General features: G+C 24.4%; 1 protein-coding gene across 1 annotated transcript; it reads right to left on the reverse strand.

Moving 5' to 3' along the window:
* Positions 1-6187: 6187 nt before the first annotated feature.
* On the reverse strand, positions 6188-17636 carry LOC132926676 (legumain-like). The gene is made up of 12 exons (XM_060991074.1): positions 17496-17636; positions 16726-16880; positions 12411-12508; positions 11033-11114; positions 10269-10354; positions 9717-9855; positions 8950-9019; positions 8135-8262; positions 7300-7500; positions 7086-7202; positions 6695-6880; positions 6188-6449 (listed from the first exon to the last, which is right to left on the reverse strand). Exons 1-12 carry the CDS (start codon positions 17497-17499, stop codon positions 6315-6317), a joined length of 1401 nt encoding a protein of 466 aa, XP_060847057.1. The 5' UTR covers positions 17500-17636; the 3' UTR covers positions 6188-6314.
* Between the last annotated feature and the right edge of the window lie 3008 nt (positions 17637-20644).

The raw sequence follows: 20644 nt of genomic DNA on the forward strand, positions 1-20644 counted from the left end.
TTGCTATATTTTGAGTTATCACTATCTATTATATTAAATATTATAATAAATAATATTTTAATATTTATTATTTATATATAATCATAAAACATAATAAAACCATAATTGCCGACTTGCCGACTACTATGTTAAAATGACGAATTTTCCGATTAACATGAACGAGGTATCTGGGGGGGGAGGTGTAACAACTCCCCATGTCCCCACTAAATCCGGCCCTTGTACCATCTATTGTACCAAGAATGTTTGGTATACCAGCAATCTAAAATAAAATGCATTTAAATTGTAATGGTTACACTTGGAATATTTATGTTTAAGATTATATAGTATACACCATAACATCTTTTCAGATTTTTTAGATTCTGAGTAGAGCGTTGAATTTATTATTTTTACAATGATATGTGATTCAAAATTAAACAAATAAATAATAATATTATAATTCATTCACTTGTGTGAATTTCCGCCACAAAAAATTAATCAATATCTCCAAAACGATTATACATAATATCATTATCAAAATAAATACAATGAATATTTGAAAATAAGTTAAATTTTTAAAAAAGGGTGGGCAAGTGGGTATCGCTCTGCTGTATAGTAGAGGTGGAGAGTAGGTCACTATAATGGATGTGTTAAATTTGAATGCCATGCCAGGTATCATTGTATACGAAATGATTCTGAACCGAGATGATTTGTCAGTCTAGAATATATTATATTATTACCAGTATTTAAATTGTAATATATCGTTATTCGATTTCGTAAAAAATTAAATTTCATACGCACATAAAATTTTATTATATTGATGCTGGAATTTTTTTATTACAGTTATTGAAGAAAAAGTTATGGAGAACCTTGCATTAGATTTTTTAACCTTAGTCACAACAATTTTATGAATTTTCAACTTCAAAATTCCTTGCAAATTTTCACGATTTTGACATGTTTAGTAAACATTTGAACTTTAAATGCTTTATTATGAACAAAAATTGTGACTAACGATTTTTGATTTTTTTTTTTTTTTACTATGATAAGTACAACTTATAATAAACCTTATATTAAATTTTAAAGATTTTTTGAAACGCTAAAATTTTTTATCGACATTTCAAAAAAAAAACAGATAAAGAAAATTTCAATTTTCAATAAATAGCTTAAAAAAGTCGTTAAAATATAAGTATTTACAATGATTCGTTTTTGAGTTACAGCAAAATAAAAAAATAGATTTTGTCGAAAACAGGTGATACGTAAAAATTCTCGTTTTCCGTTACTTTTTTATGGTTTTTCCTGACGGTTTTGAAAACTACTGGATTTTTTTACTGTTGACCCCCCAAAGAACCAACCAGATTTATTTTCCTTTTCAAAGAGGGGTTTCAAAGAGTTAAAAACCAAAGCACTATTACTACTCCAAAACGTGATGACTGATGACAGACACACACACACACAAAAAAACATACACCATTGTAAAATCAATACATCCATCATTCTGCTCAGAATCTAGTTTATAATAATTATAGCTACATATTATTAATTTATAAGTAAAATAAGTTTTGTAGATTATTTTCTGATTGAAGTACTATTTTTTTTCATTTGTTAAAGGTCCGTGGTGAAATCTTAAATTTAATTATGTTAATATAGTGAGACTTATTATTTGATCTCGATGGGAATTAAATAGCTGTTGATCTAGACAATGATGATTATTAAAATCTTTAAAAATTTGGTTGTCGATATATTATATTGGTTTTTATTGCATAAACAATTTTTAATTTCATATTTGGCAGAAATTCATTGTTAGTAAGAAAAATTCTTTCTGCTTCTTGACAAATTTCGACTATATTTGGCTTGGCCTAATTATAGCATTATTTCGATTTTTTTACCTATTAATTTAAATACATGTATAAAATCATCAACTATATATGTATGACATATATCGCTTTTGGTTTTTTAAATAATAACTGTAAATATATATGTATGGCTTTTATATTTCAATTTAAAATAATATTTGAAAGTAGAAAATATTTATTATACTATATTAAAAATTGTGATTACACTATTATTTCATTATTTTTTTAATTTACTAACACAATACATAATATTAAAAATATTTGATTTTATTATAATTATAACTGCGTAAAAGCCCCATATCGTTCACTGGTATCAGTGGTATCTATGTTTATGCTTTATGATTGAAAATAACTTAAATAATTTGTTATAAATCGAATTTGAAAACTTTAGAACTTACTGCTTAAAATATTTAATATTAAAATATTTAAGCATGGAAATATATCCTATTTACGAAGAACTACTAAATCCTATTTGGAATAAACCGTAAGTCCTTTTTCTCAATAAAATTATAATAATATATAATTAAAATATAATATGTATGTACATAATTCTACTATATTGTGTCCAAACATTCAAATCTTTAATCTACGTATACTTACTCGTATTATGGACTGCTTGTTATTTACTTACAAGTTTTTACATGGAGCGGTATGATGTTTTTGTTTTGAAATAACAAACATTTTGGGTGATAGTACACTCCAGTAAATATTATCTGACGGAAATATGTAAACTATCCCGGGTCTTCAGTACGGGCACGATACGATTGCGCGCGCTATATTATTTTTAGTTTTAAGCAACGTTGTCAAATATATAGGTTAATTCCTTAATGGTAAATCCGTTTTCCAAAGGAATAATCAAACCAAAATCAAAGGAAGAATTACAAAAAATTGAAAATTTGAAAATTGAACACAAACATTATATAAATAAAAAACACATTTTGCCATAGTTAGAAATAGGTACGGGGCTTTAAATTTAAATTTAAATATTATATTAAAGGTATTTTGTCCACTTCTTTGTATTATTAACTTTTTTTATTTTGTGTTATTTACGTAAATTCAACGATATATTTTTAACGATAATTTCTTTTAAATAATATTTTTTTTCTTTTATGGCGGTATAATAACTTTTTTTAATGAGATCTGTAGATACCACAATCTTAAAAATGTAATCAAGCCTAATAGTAAGTATGGTTAAGATGTTACATTAGTTGGTAATAAAGGTGGTTTTGCACCAAACATTCTTGATAGCAAAGAATGTACCTATATTTGATTGCAGTACTGAAAAAAATAATTTTACTAAGTAGCGATTATGGTATTATAATATTATAATATAATGTTTTCAAATACGTGTATAATATAAGATCTATAATGACCTATATGCATTACCCACTTAAGTAAAGAGATTTCCTCGATTTATTATAACGTATATAGACATAGGTGATTGGTCATAGTGTTCTAATAGTTTGACGCGTTGACTCGTAAAATTGGTTCATAAAATATCATATCAATTGATAATATTCTGCTGGTGTCGTTGGAACGAAAAACTAAAAAAATTTTCCTCGTGACGTTTACATTGCAACAATATTATGCGTCTTAACACTACATAATAAAATATACTTTCCGCTCACTGTGAAATTATTCCGAGTGTATTGATTTTTGTCCCGCGCGAGCTTCTGAGAATCCGTCCGCGTATTATGTACACATTATTATACATTTTGTTATTTGTATACACTTATTTTATACGGCGTAAGCAAATATTATAACAATATATACCCGCGTTTTTCGGACGAGCTCAAACGACGGCGGTTCTCTGTTTGTACTAGGCACTCGTGTATAGATTATAATAAAGACGCAATGTATATATTTTATATAGTCCGACAGTATTCTCGGCGCAAAAGATCTTTAATGAAATTTAAGCGTTAATCCTAAAATCGTGTGTTACGGTTTATGCGTGTATATTATCAGTTTCGAATAAAAATAAAACTGAATTTAAATAAACGTAACATTTCATTAAATTTTGTCGATTAGTTCCTATAGTCACGTTCACGGTGTTTTTGATATCGCAGCCTTCCGGCCTCGCAGGGTTATAATATGCGTTTATGCGGTTTTATAATGTTTAGGCCTATACCTTTATGATCTGAACGTCTATAACTCGTCTTTATAAATAGGTAATTGTTGTATTTTTGTTTTTTCGTATAATAGAAGTCAAACTGTTTTAATGAGATGACCCGCACATTATCTTATGTACACTAACTGATTAAAATTTTGTTTTTATTATTTTAGTTAGAACTTCAACAACAAAGGTTATTACTTATTATATACGTATTATATCGTATTATAGTTTCATATTTATACAATAAGTATGTATTTTAGTTACCTATTTACATTTAGTTTTATTTACATGCTTTTTTATTTTTGTTGATAACTAGACTTTCAACAATTATTGAAACAGACTAAGTCTATCAACTAATTATTTTTTTTTTTAAGCACATACGGTTTTTATGGTGGTGATCATAGTCCAAAAATAACTCCAAATTGCTACGGATCAGTTTTTTCTTCTTATGGCAGTACTTATCAATATTTTTACAATGATAAACCCATACTTATGTTTTTTGTATGTAATTAAATAGTTCGCATAAACTATAATTTTTTTCCATAATGATCAATACGTTTTACTTTCCTTAAGCTGTTTTAATTTATTATTTATAAATAGAGACCATATATGGATTATATTGAAACGTAATACTATTTTATCGGTTTATTGGTATATATGTATGTAGCAATATAATATTGTGATAACTCGCAGCCCACTGGTTTATAATTATGTATTTATGTATATATTTGGTACTAGAGATATCAGATGTACATATATCGTTAGCAATTTGTTTATACATTTAAAAACAGTATGCATCTGTAATTAGTTTATTAAGTTAAGAGTAAAATAATTAAGTTTATTTAACAAGATACTTTTATACATCATTATATTTGATTTTTAAATTATTTTCCTAAATTATTATCTTGTTGGTATTATAATTTTATATTATTAAGTAAATGCATAAAAAAGGCGTTGTTTTGTTTTTTATTACCTAATATGTTTTTTTGAAAAATGTTGAGTATTGTTAGAGATTTATAGATATTTATTCATATTATAATTATTTATGGATTACACAAAGTTACATAAACATAGTATGCATAGTGAACACACGTTATTGGCAGCAACAATGAATTTGATGGTGGTGAAGACGAGTCGAGGTCTGCGTTTAAACGATCAATAATTTAATTTTTTTAATTGGTTTTAATAAGTTTGATGTTGATATGAACCATATATAGTAGGATATTCATATTGAAGCGTTTCCTTTGGTAATAGTGTTTTATAATTTAGTGCTCTATTTGTATCCATATTTTGTATAATATGTGGATTTATATTGATGTAATGATTAGTTCACATATAATCATATAAAAACTATTACATTTTTAATATACTTATGGAATGCAGAACTGATTACCAATTCAGTGAGAGTGTGCAAATTAACATGATATTTTACTGCTATATAATATAACTAAATTGGTTTATCAACAGGGCTATAAATTTAACCATCTTTCAAATGTATCAATAGATTTTATTCAGAATTCAAAACAATAGTAATTTTTTATTGTAGTTTAAATTATAAAGCTAATGGGTGAGCGAAGTAGAATGGTACGGTAATACCCCACAAAGTGCTGGTCTTATACTACTCCGCTCACCGAAGATTTAAATACTTTTTATGAATCGAAATACTCCGAAAAATATTCTGCTTCAGAATATGAAATTAAATTACGTATTTTGTTATTAAAAAATAAAATAACTTCAAAAATTATAACGATAAAAAACATTAAAATGTACATATGTATTTTAAAAAATGTTGTTTTATTTTGACTGGAAATTATGTAAAAAGATATTTTCAAGAACGTTAATAGATTTTGAAATAATGAGTGTTGTTCGATAAAATAATCACCCAATATACTTTTTAATTTAAAATAAATTAACAAAATTTATCAAAGATTGTGAATAGATAAAATTTTAGTGCATATAAGGTATTAAGGTATATGCTACAGTTTTAAAAAATTATAATTTAAATAATATAAGTAAATTTAGTTTCAAATCGTTTCAAATTAAAAATAACTCTATATACTAATAGATATAGGTACCTAATTAATATAGACCAATAGTATAGCTTATTACCTATTCTAAAATATGGTATACAGTAAGTATATAACTACTGTAAACAGTGTAAACTATTATGTATTAGTATATTAATTTAATATTGTTTTGGAAATACTTACAATTTCGATTTAAATAGAAACTAGAACACAAGATATGAATATTACGGAATGATTATATTTTAATATTTATTGAATATCAATAATATCATTAATTGTTGAAACTTAAACATTAAACTTTTGCACTAAATAATAATACTACATAATTCTATATAATATTACATTTTATTGTACGTTTATTATGTTTTTTGGTATGTTTGAACACGATTTAACGACTATGTTGCCGACCATCTGGTGGATTTGATTGTCAACGACACACATGTTGGCGAAAATCGTTAACTTATCCAATACGTAGGGATTCTGTAACCAATAATCATACACAAATGTTAATATTTATTATTTGATGGTTACACTGTTATTGTTCAAGTGTATATAAGCAAATAAAATAAAGTAAATACGTGTTAATTATGTCGGATTTGACCAAATCAAAACTTGTTTGGATATTGATGTCAAGTAAATTTTACACGTTTTAGTTTTAGCTGTTTAAAACTCTACGACGTAAAATCATAATAATAAGACATAATTGTATGCTTTACACACAGTACCTGAGGCAATGAAAAGCAGCTCTCGGTGATTTGATTCAAAACGCTTCTGTAGCATGGGAACATGGACAAATTCAGTTGTAGATAGTTAGGTTCGTCGTAGTAACCGATTTCGCTCTTGATGTCCGGCCTTGCCTTCACCACTTCCGAGTAAATGTTTTGGAGTACAGAGTCTATGACGGATCTCATCTAAAACACGATTTGAGAAATGTACAAAAACACATATTCGTTATATTCGTCTTCCATTCTATGAACACTTTGCGGTAGCCAAGAGAATAAGAAAATTTTGAAATTTGAGCAAATTTAATGCTTATTGACCCCCGAAATACATATATTATTGTCTGTAAACAGCCATAGTGTGTTGACAGTTTATAATATTCATTATTAAAATTACCTTGTTATTTTTACGTAATTCTGCTGACAATTTGAGCGTTTCTGGAAGCGACAACTTTTCGTGCGCCAATCGATATTGTAATTCACTTTCGTGTACATCTCGACTGGATGTTGTGGTCTATAATATTATAATATGTTGAGAACCATGTGCATTGTAGTTTTTTTTTCTAATACGTAATAATGATTGTAGTGCAAATAATAAGATAGTATTTTACTTTTATATTGATCTCGTTCGATTTTCGTACAGCCGGCGAGACGTTGCCATCATTTCCATGATAACCAATAAACGAGGAGAGTTTATCGCTTCCGTTATCAAGATCTCCGTACATCATGACATTACTTTTAGTTACGTTGGTTCTGACCTCCCTAAAGTCGTTGAAAATGGACCGTTTCCTTGCTGACTGTCTGGACGTTGGCTAAGTATTAATGAAAACATTTAAATAAATATATTAAATTTCCGCATTGACAATGCTATACTATACATACTAAAAGTTGAAATAAATAACATTTGTTCAAAAATTACCAGAAATCAATAATTTAATGTATTCATAATTTATTCACCGAATTAAAACAAAATAAAAATTGATTTTGATTAACAAGTCTTGTAAACGACAGATTTCTGGGTTGGTATTATATATAATTACAATCATATAGATATAGAAAATCATTTACAGTTTAAAAAAAAAAATGTTTGATGAATCATCGGTAACCAATATCCAATTTATAGAATGCGTAATAAAAGCATTGATTATATAGTAAACTATAGTAAATTATATAGTATATAGTTTACTATATAATCAATGGTAATAGCCACATAATATTATTTGAGTATTTCTCTCTACCCCCCCCCCCCCCCCAAAAAAAAAGAAAAAAAGAAAAGGTGATACAAATCTATAATTATGAAACAATATAAACCTAAGTTACTGCATGTGTAATCGAATCTATAAGTATGTATCGCCTAAAGTTAATATGTGTTAAGTGCATTGCTTGAATAGTAGTGCAGTTTATTCAAGTTTAAAACTATTATTTATGTATGACAAGAACGCATACCACATCTAAGTCTTCCATCCATGTGACACTGAACAAATCTCCGAGACATGTCCTGTACGGACCCGATTCAGATCTGCAGTAGCAACCGTATGAACTTTCTCTTGGTCCTGATGCGGTTATTGCCAAAACTAGTTTCAAAATATAGGTACTAGTTAAATGTATTAATATTTTTATTTTAATAATGTATTTATTATAATAATATCTTTATCACTGCAGCTTATAATAGTTGCGTATACCTATGTTGGTTCGAAATATTGTAGTAGATACCTATGTAAAATATAAATATAATGGATAGATATTATACTTATATAATAATTATATATATATATATATATATATATATATATCGCATACACCTGATACATTATCTGATTTATCCATTTCACGAACTGGATAACTTTTCATGAAATAGACAATTTCATCAAGCGAATGCAAAATAATATACATTATATAATCATATTAACTGGTCTTTTTTTATTATAGTATATCGATAACAAGAAACCGCACGGTCAAAACATTAATATTGTATTTACTATTTATAATTTGTATTTTTAATGTATCCAGTTATAGCTATTTTGCGAAGATAATATTTAAAAAAATATATTTACGTAAACACGCTTGAAAGATAATTTTTTTTTTCTAATTTAAAATCTTTTACAATATGATAAATTATCATTATTTCTCATATAAAATTTACGTAAAAAAAAGATTTTTAGTAAAAAGTATATGCTCGATAAGGTACCTTTTGAAGGTACAGAAAGGATTTGAGCAATATTTATGTACCTATTGTAAATGTTTTCTAATTTTAAACTTACTGTTTGTGTCTTCACTAAGTATACCATCAAACATAGATCCAGCTTTACATGCTTCAATGTACAACAACATCTATTTACGGACAATTTATAATCAGAAAATGTTATCAAAAATATTTAACTTAAGTTATTAATATTATAAATATTGTAGTTAGAGGACGCTACACATTTGTTTTTTAAAGCTTTTAACATGGGAAATGTTAATAAATTTAATATTTTCAGTTGTTATTAGTTAGTAAGTATACTTTCAAAATTAGATCAAAGTACTCTAAATTAACTATTAAATTTAATAATTATACTTAAATAAGTACAAACACTACAAACTATAAAGCTATAAGCCTATAACTATTGTTAGTTGTTCCACGTGATTCCAAAATTATTTAGAAAATATGACCAAGACGAGAAACCAAGAAGTGTTGGATAAGAATCAATTAAGAAAACGTAGTTTTACCATAAACAAAAGAATTTTTATTGTTCAAAATATTTTTTGTTTTTTTTTTTTTTTGATATTACGTTTGCAAAAATGAATATTTAAATCTGATATACAACAAAAAAATAAATTTTAATACACTAATAATTGTTTTAGTATTACTGATATCGAATAAATGAAAGTTATATTGCTTGGTCAAAGTTTTTCAATTTTTGAAGGTAATTATTTGATTGTTTTTTTTTAACCTAAGCTGTAAGCCAAATAGAATTTTATCATGTGAAATTATAAAAAAAAAAAAAATTTATAGATCTGCAGCGTCCTCTTGACAACGAAATTTTACCTTTTTATAAGTTCCATTTCCATGCATAGAATTAAATGCATCGTTTAGTTCATCGGCATACAAATAATCATCTGGGAAACATAAGAATCCAGTCGAACCATGATCAACATAGTTAATGAAAATCTTATCGAGTCGTCCTCTTTATACAAACAATTGAATAATAAAATACGATTTATAAAATATATGTTCATAATAAGGTTTGAGTACTTAATTATTATATTTGACTACACGAGTGACTTGACCTGGAAATGTACTATTAAATCGTATTGAATAATTGAATAGAAAAAGCTGAAACTATTTTATTATTTTTATTTTTCATTGAAGATTTTTGCAATAAATTAAATGTCTTTGATAACAAGCATTTGCAGTATAGTCTTATATTAATAATAACTGTTATATCTCGCCGTATGCATTATTATGTCGTTATGACGAAAAAATGCAACTTTTCTTAATTTGAATTCCGGACGTAATAGGTACAAACATTTAAAAAAGTTTATTATTTAAACGTTACAAAATGTTGATTTCATGTAATAGTTGTGATTTTTAACATACCCTTTTATAACTTTGCCACTTCCAATGGATCGCATGCCTTCACTGTCGCCAGTGATAATTTTTAAGAAATTTGATTTGTTTACGTCCTAGTAAAACGATAGAAAACATCACGTAATTAAATTTCAAAATAGTAGTTTAAATTAAGTATAAATATAAGAAAATATTGTGTTTTTAATTAATTAATTTATCCCAGAGTAAATATTGTAACAGGTAACTTACTATTTGAAATATTTTCCACAAAATACAAACAATTAAAAATTATTAATAGTAATGCGATATGTAAGTATAAAATATAACGATCCAACACATTATTACTATTCCGTGATTGTCATAGAATATTATGATGAACCGATGACTCACAAATCAATAAAAAAAAATAGTCATCGAGATGCCCTCAGTTTTGTAAAAATTCTAAATTACGATATACGAGTAACTATATCTATATAAACTCAATGATATAAAATACTTTTTATAAAAAAAAAAAGACATATAATTTCGGAAGCTGTCTCTACTCCGTATTTTCGTCAATTATTTGTTTCTATATTTATAGACAATAATAACAATGTTTATAATTTACCTATTTTATATAATTAAAAATGTTCTGATCATAGAATCATATCATAAGGTATGTGTATTGAAATTTGAAATAAATTTTATGTGTACGACTATCAGTATTATCACAATGCGTTTATAAGTATACACATTGTATCTCCATTATTAATTGGAAATGTATTCGTATTTGTGCAAGTTAAAAAGTTTCTTACTTTTCCTTTGTAGTCGATTACAACTCCTTGGTAAACGTCAGTGCCGTTTGGCTTGTTAATAATCGTCCCAGGTGTAGGATTCCTTTCATTAAGACGTGTCATAAACAGATAAACAATTAGGTACAATCATGGATAATATACTATAATATATTAATATGTGATATAATACCACGTGAATAACTTTTTATATACACGGTATAAATAAAATATGAAACTTATTAAGTCAACGATATTAATTGTTATAAAAGAAAAAAGTGCCTACCGTCTTAAATAATAAAAAATATTAAAGTAGTCGTTATCGCCATATTATACGTCGGCGATAGCTGGTTCATAGTATAAAATATAGATATAATATAGCTTGAAATTAAACAAAATGTTGAATGAATTATAATAAAATAATTTAAATTGTTATTCTTTGTTTAAATACTAACCTATATAATTTCGTACAAATTTAAAATATCTATAAAAAAAAATTGTGATTATTTTATTATACTTTTTTTTTTTTTAGAATTAAATATTTATGGTAAACCTTGTATTAAAATATTAAAACTGCGTTATAAATTTTGAATATTATAAACATTTTTTACTGCAAAATAATTACAAATTTTCAAAATTTTAATTAAATATTAATAATATATTGTAAAATCATTTTTTCTTTAGTTTTTAATTATCGCCAGATACAATTCAAAATATTGTTTTATGTGTTACAGTTGTATCAGATAGATCATAATCATTGAAAGAAATACTAGGTCAATTTTATATGTTTAACTTTTTTGTTTGTGACATAGACATCATTATTAATGGTTTTAATTAATTGTTAATTATTATTTATGTTGTGATAATATTTTCATCATTGGTAAATTATTTTAAGTTTGTTTACGAATGAGATTTATAAAAATTTACCTTTCTATATCATGATGCGCGTTAAATTTTTGATATTTTTAAGTAATTGTGTAAGAAAGATTGTTATTGCACACGATAGTACAGCAACTATATGACCTCATATGATTTTATATTTTATAATATTTATTATTGTTATAAAATGTACATTCAAAAATACATATTGTATATTTATAATGTCTGGTTTTGTTTTATTTCTAAATATTAATATTTGTGTTCGTATATTTGAATCATTATTTAAATGTTATTTGCGTTGTAGAACGAATATTGCACCTGTATAAGTCATATTGTTAATCGGTTACCATCAAAACTATTAAAGATCATAACGATCGTTTGAAAAAATTATACATAAATATTAAAATTTAACGAATGTCGAATAGTCCAAATTAACAATGCACTAGAAAATTGGTGTTTTATTATTTTAAAATTTAATTATTTAGAATTAACTATTAAATGTACAAAATTAATTAGTATTTACCTTGAATTATATGCAATGTCATCCACCATCATTGTTATGATGTTTTCTTCTGGTATTCCGTTACTTTTAATTAGTTGGTATGCATGGCATATGTCCGCCTATAGAATAATATTTATTGTAATAATAATTAACTTAATCACGCAAATTTATTTAAACACAAAATATGTAAAATTCAATAATAATTTAAGTTAGAATTGAACTAAGCTAATGGTCCATTCTCAATTAAAATATAAGGTTTGCAAGTGCTTTGCTACACATTTTGTGTCAAGAGGGTCATAGTGATAAATGTGCTTAATTTAAATTTAATGTTATATCATTGTATACGAAAAATGATTCTGAGCAAAGATGGTCTATCAGCTTATATAACTAAGTATATTTCATGTTATGTTTTGACATTCTGAACGGTGCGATGAATGTATTGATTTTACAATAAGTATTTTGTTTTGTGTGTATATGTATTATACAATGAGTAGTCGGTAAAATGCTTTGATTTTCACTTTGAGTGTGATTTATACAGAAAATTGAGTCTGTTTTGAACTTTGCAGGAGAGATAATACAATTCCAAGTATTTTTCAAAATAATTGTGAACAAATTAACGAAAAACGGGAAGTTTCAACATAATTGATGTGGTCTTTTTTATGTAATTCAAAAACTAACAACCGCTTATATTATTATTTTCTATACTTGGTATAATTTTCAAAATATCTTGACTCTTTTTGAGCTAATTATAGGCATGAAAAATATTTATTTTAATTTTTTAAATTTCAATAAAAAGGTATTGTATCAAAATTCTTGAAAACTTAATACAAGATCCCATTATAAGTTGTTGTTATATCTGTATAACATTAAAAACACATAGCCACACTTTTATTTTATATCCATTTGATATTCAAATTTTTACAAAATTCGGTAAAATCATAAAAATGTATAAGCTACAAGTAATTTTTTTAGTAAAAAAATTGTAAAATTTCAAATTTTATAGCTAAAGTATGAAAATTTAATAAAATGTTCTTCATAAGTAATTTGTATAGAAATAAAAAATCTAAAAATATTCAAACATAATATTATTTTTGTATGTAGTATACGTAGATTAAATTTGATCGAAATTACTTATTTTTACATTGTTAATTATTTTGTTATGTTTCAAAAACATTATTTGCGGTGACTTAAAACAATTTTATGCATATTATGAATTTTATACCATACACAATTAAATTTTTGGAATGAGTAGATAAATTTTAAGATATCTATTTATATTACGGACTTATTCACCCTGTTTTACGGCGTTTACGGTAAAATAAATTACTTTAATAGCTATATCAAAAAACATACTTATTAAAAATAAACTTCAGTCTGAATAGACTATAATTTATGTATATTCTCCGTTTAGAGTCATTTCGTATGCAATAATATATCATTGAGTTCTATTTTAACAAACACAATAAAATGACCCATCCTACAACTTATGTACCTACAGTGGATAAGTAATATACCCACTTACTTATTAGTGCCTACCTTTTTTTTATTATTGTTAACATTTTAAATTTACATTACGTATTTTGTTATTTGAGGGTTCTGTAAATTTAAATAAATTTAAATATATATTATGTATAGAATTTATAATATTTAATTTTGTTGAATTTTAATATGTTTACTATGATACAATACAAATATACTAACTATTTTCTTATTTCTTGGTACTGCTAAGGAATTTATTTTACTCTTATATAATCAAGCATTCAAGCTCGAACTTAGCTGGAGGGGGCAGAGGAGCATGTTTGTAACAAATATTTTAATATTTTAATTAAAAAATATTTTAAGAAGTATGCCTACTTTTGAGGAGTATGTATGAACTTTAGAGTGTATAAAACATGTAACTATGTTAAATATGTGAATTTAATCTCCAAACGCTCATAAATAATATTAAAGTCACTTTCCGGTAACTTTTTCTTTTATTAGGTAAATGTAAATAACTAATGAAAAAGCTTGTTAAATATTTTCAAATCTTCAATATAAAATTAAAAATTTTACGAATTTCTTATTAAAATATAATTTTTTAGATTTTATGAATTTCGTCAAAATTCTAAATTTAAACGCTTATACAAAATTATTGTAACTAAATATTTTCAATATTTTTTAATAAGTAAATTAAAAACATATAACAAACTTTGCCTTTAATTTTTAAGCTCTTTGATTAAGCGTAACATATTTTTATCGATATTTATTAAAAAGAAACTTTAAAAAATGTATAATTCCACATGTCTATAAATAGTTCAAAAAGATTTAAAAATTTTAAATGTTTTAAGAATTATAGTATGTTTAACATGAAATTTGAGTCAAAATGTCAAGCATCTACGTTTTCATTTCTGACTTAATATTTTTACATAAAAAAAAAACCAAAATCAATTTTGTCAAATAATGATTTCGCGTAAAAATGTCTGTTTATCTCGTTTATTTTGATAAGTACCTACTTGGAATTTTTGACCTCTCTAATATACAAATTAGATCTGATTTACTATCAGAAATTAAAGCATTTCAAACAACTTAGGTATGATGGTGTATATAGGTACATACAAAAAAAAAACTCATTATTTTAAAATTAATTCATCCATTGCTCCGTCCATAAACTAAACTAAATTATACTTAGATTGATTAAATAAAATTATATTCAAAAGTTAAATTCTTGTAATACCTACTTATAAACCTACTACATAAGATTACACGGAGTTACATACAGAGTGTACATATGCTGTAATTTTATTCCACTATAGTTGTAATAGGGCTGTGAATTTAATACAATAAACCTTAAAAAATGCATTTAAAATGCCGAAAATTATGGTACAAAATGCACTTGAAATTGTTTTTAATATAACATTTATATTGATATTAGTATATTATATGCATAAAAATGTATTTATTTAATAAAAATATATATATATATATAAAAAAGTTGATTTTATTTTAATTTTGATTTTGAAGTTGATTGATTCTTTAATAATGCTATTCGCCCGAAACGGCTAAAACATTTTTTTTAAAGGTTTTTAAAGATGTTAATTGACGAAATTTAATTTAAAATACTGGAAAATGAACTTTAAAAGGAAAATATGACCTAAAAAATTAAAAACGTAAAAAAATGCAAAATAAAAGTTTCATAAAGGGATTTTGTTATTACATAATTTAAATTATGTACTAACAAAGCTACGTTTCACAATTACCAAAAAGAAATACATTTTCCTACAAATCCACAGCCCTAACAGTAATGTATTATTTTTTTATTTACTATTACTCGTATATTATTATATTATGATACTCGGTGAAAATATGTGTCGGTCGAAGGTTTAGAGATCGATAAGTCGTGTTCGAATTATTTTTACTCGAAAATATATACGGTCAAAATATTTTGTGGTCAAATGGGGGTTTTTGGTCGAAGTAAAATAAAATATTAAGATTAATATCACCTTATACAAGTTTGTATGAAATCAATATTATGGTTCATCATTATTTAAGCCATTAATTGTATTATTGTTTATTGTAGAAATTTATAAATTATTCAAAACTTTATATAGTCTATTCAAAATGAGACCAAAGCAAAAATTAAGATATTGCTATAACGAAAACACAAATATCATTCCACAATACACATTTAAAAGAAGTGCAACAAAAACTCTAAGATAATCAAGTTTATCATTTATTTGATTAAGAGGAATATTTCAAAATTAAATTTTTTTTTATTATACAATAAATAATAATATACAACTATGAATTATTATTTTTTTTAAACTTTAAACTTAACATTTTTAATATTTATATATTTTTCGACTACAATATATTTCATTTATAGAACATTTCAATCATTTAAATTTTTGATATAATAATTTTCGATCAAAAATTGGTTCAACTAGACAACACTTATTCGATCATATTTTTAGATCACTAGATTTTTGACCGATCACCAATAAAATTAAATTGTGATATAATTTATTATTAAAGAAAGCCTGATTTACGGAACCTCATTATTACGATCAAGCATATTATTATATTTCTCTATTTACATCAGGACAAAAAATACGCATCAAAAAATTAACGGAAACACTGTATGAAGTATTCGCATTTAGATTGAAGAGGCATCCAGTAAACCAATAACAAATTTCATAAAAAATGCTGAATTCTGTCAACTAATTTAATAAACATTACCCTACTAAATCAACGTATAGCTAAAAATATACATAGATAAACGTAATGTAATGCAATTAATGTAATTGCTAATATCCGGCTATTTAATGTATTATTGAATGACTTAAATATTTTTTTAAACCTGATGTCTGTAATTGCTCCATCCATCTGAACCAGCTACCAAAACTACCCACTTCTTCTCTCCAATAAAATTATCCTCGTTTGTTAGCTTCGGTATATTATGTTCAGCAAAAGATCCAACAGCGAATAACGCTAATGCAATCAAATGGAAAACTCCTGTAATATCAAAGCGGTTAAAATATTAATAAATTATTTAAATCAAAATATAAATGTAGTGTAAACTAATCTGTGATAATTATAATTAATTATCACAGATTGAATATTGAAATTAAGTATATTTCATTTTTTGTACGTGTCATACGTATATATTGTGTTTTGTACACACATAATAATGTTGAATAAATTATACTATATAACTAATGATAAAACTTAAATACTGAGTCTTTTCTTTTCATATTCTCTGAAATATGAATAAACTGAAATTTAAATAAATAATTGTCTGATTTAAATAATTGTTATAAGTTATAACTTATAACAAATGGAAAGAAGAATGGAATAATAAACTAATGGAAAGTGTAAATATTGTTAATACAATTGAAAATATCTTAAGTTTTAAGAAATATTTTCGTTGCAAATGAAAAAAAACGAAAGGTATATAATAATATGATATATTATACTATGTATTCGTATAAAATATTCTTTATTAAGACATATTATGCATAACCAACATAATATACCGTATCGTTGCAGATGTGCTTTGAGCTTTTCAAAGTCTCAAAGTTATTGAACTTTGAAATTCAATTCAAACGATAAATCCTAAATAAAACTTACCCATTTTTTATGGTCTTAGTTGGTTATTCCGATTCCTAACTAGAAATAACAAACCTCTATAGTAATAATATGCACTTATATCTATAATACTTAACACACTTCTACGTTCAACTTAACAGCGTTGGACCATATTATATAGACAATTTATTTGCTTATCGATTGTGTGATAAAACTCCAAGTGATACTTCTTAAAAATGTTTAATTATTATAAGTATTTCAATGTAGAAACAATGACCTCATTATATTTTATGGAAATTTAATACTTGAAAAACCCCTTTTGAGAGTTCGCAAAATAATAATATATTTATTTTATTGTTGAAACTTGTGCTCTGCTTTGAAGTACATCATCAATTAATTATTAAATTTATAATCTATTAATATTGATATTTTTTTTCAAATCACATATACATTATACACCGAATAAATATATTATAATACACAAATATTAAACATTGCGTAACACATAGTTATGTAAATAATTTTATTAATTTATCTGATAAATATCTAAAATTTTATTCTATACCCAATTAGGTTATTTTTTTGCTTATTAGTCATTTCGTTACAAGATTGATATTTTTGAGGTTAAACATGAGTAAGATATTACGTTTATAAATTGTAATTTTAAACCGTATGCGTACAAAATTTCAAAAGTTTAACTAAAATGTTTTCATGTTATAATTTTAGAACAAAACTAAATATTTTAAGTCGAGTTCAGTTAAATATTAGAAATTTAATTTAATTTTCCAAAAAAAATATCTAACAAAAGATTCACCATATTATAGTTCTCTGTCTATTATGTTTTAAGTTACATTCCCGTAAGCCTCTCTCCACCATCCATCACTGTTCATGTGTTGATTATACATCTACACAATTTAGTTATATGTTAGAACATTTCTTATTCCAATGCTATGATACAACAACTATGTATGCTTTATTCTTTGAACTAACGATGTATAATGTAATATTATATTTTATAGATATTTTACAAAATAGAAAAAAAAATGTAATTGTTATATTTAAGGTTTTAAAAATAGGCAGTCAATATTCTCGACGAATTCAATTTAATATATTTGTATTTTTGTTTTTTTTTTTATATTAGATTATTTTTGTTTATTTATTTAATCAAAGTTTAACACATTTCAATTTCTTGAGTTGACTATCTTTAAGTACCTATAAATATAGATATACAGTTTAGTACTTACAAAATATTCAGAGAATATAAATAACAATAAAATTAAATATTTATGAGTATCAATACATTTTTGAGCGTCGTATTATGAAAGTTAAACGATATATTATTATTAAGTATTAACATTTTATAAGTATCTATCATAAACTATATAAATATAATCACTTACTAGTCAAACTGCTTAAATTACTAAAATACCTACATTAAGAAAATGCTACACATAAAACCCCTTTAAAAAGAAATAGAATTTTAAAGAACAACATTTATTTCAGATTAATAGATTAATATTTTAATAATTCTCACATTTCTAAATTTGACTGCAATATGTACATACTGTATTTAGTGCTTAATCAATACATATAATGTACTATTATTATACTGTACAGCTGTATCAACTGTCTACGATTTGGAATAAAATCACTTCCTAAGTTTTGCGTACATCAGACAATAGTAGTAAAATATTTTTGAGTAACGTCCTCTCAACACTTTTATTACTCTCGTAACCATAAAAATAATCGATTAATAAATTAATTTACAGAATTATAATATTATAATGGTATATGTATAGAATTCATCGAACAATTTAATTTCTTGATTAAAACGTCCGATTCTTGTTTTGTTCTAAAAAAGTTACCTCGTAATATTTAACCAAAAAAATATTAATATTTAATTAATATATAAACATTAGAAACAATATTATCAAAGACAAAACCAAGGTCAAGATACCTATATTTTTTAACTAAAAAGTTTTCTAACTTCTTCGTACTCAATTTTTTTTTTAAAGGAATAACAGTAATAATTAATAACATTAGCAATTAATTCAATATAAAAATAATTATTTTTAATGCCATTTGTATTAAGTATACACTGTTTGAGTTATTTAATTATGCTGTTTAATCATTACTAGGGACGTTAATTAAATAATACCTATATTTTAGTACAAAGGTAAAATCATAATAAATTTATATTATTTTTATGGAACCTTTATATTTTGCTCTCAAAATAACGTTATTTAATCAACTAAAATTATGTTATTTTCCTGTTATTCCTTTGAGTGGTGGTCGATAATACTCTTCAAATATCTTAGAAATATATTTATTTATACGTACTCCGCTTATAAAAATTATGGCTATAATGAATTAGTATTGGTTTTATACAATTTGATTGTATTTGTCTGGCCTTATTTAGGAGCAGTAAAAAAGCCTCAATATTCAACTTTGGGGGTGTTTTTTGGTACAGAATTAGATTTAGTTAGTACTTTCAAGTCAAAAGTAAAATATCTTTTGTACGTACTTAATAAAAATATATTGGAAAAACTAAAAAAACTTATATACAAAACAAGTTTTTATCAAAATACATTTTTTTTTAAATAATTAACTGAAAGTTGAATTTTTCGTCAAAATTTTATACCTGAAAGAGATAAAACTGTTTGCTATTATGTACGTCATTTTTTAAATGTTCAAAATATTTAGACCAATTTTAAGCTACTTACATCATAGTTTTATTTACACCGCTGCGATACGTTGGTATTGACTTATAGTTTATACGTTAATAATAATAATAATATACGATTTAATATTATAATATAATTAAAAAAATAAGATATGTGATGCTTTTGCAAAGATTAGTTCAACATACCGTAAACTGTATACTTACTACTAATAGAAAAATACATTACCAATATATAATTTCAAATTAATTAAAACTAGAATGTCGAGTACATTTATATGTATTATATTATCTATATAATAATAAATTAAATATGAATAACATTGAACCGTATTAAAAACTAAACGGTAATTACTAATTACTAATTCATAAAATTTAAATTATTTTATTTATGAATTGAAATCTTTATTTTGATTTTATTTATTAATATTGATTATATAAAATTAAAATAAAAGCTTTTATATTTATTATTTGTTAGTGACACTAGACATACATTAATATATTCTGTGCT

Source organism: Rhopalosiphum padi, chromosome 3, assembly GCF_020882245.1.
Source record: "Rhopalosiphum padi isolate XX-2018 chromosome 3, ASM2088224v1, whole genome shotgun sequence".
NCBI lineage: Eukaryota > Metazoa > Arthropoda > Insecta > Hemiptera > Aphididae > Rhopalosiphum > Rhopalosiphum padi.

Bases quoted from the DNA above. Each gene is read 5' to 3' on its own strand.
- LOC132926676 (XM_060991074.1), bottom strand. The intron at 10,355-11,032 runs GTAAGAAACTTT...TCGTTTTACTAG, and splicing joins TAATCGACTACAAAGGAAAA to GACGTAAACAAATCAAATTT. The intron at 6,881-7,085 runs GTAATTTTAATA...ATCGTGTTTTAG, and splicing joins AATTACGTAAAAATAACAAG to ATGAGATCCGTCATAGACTC.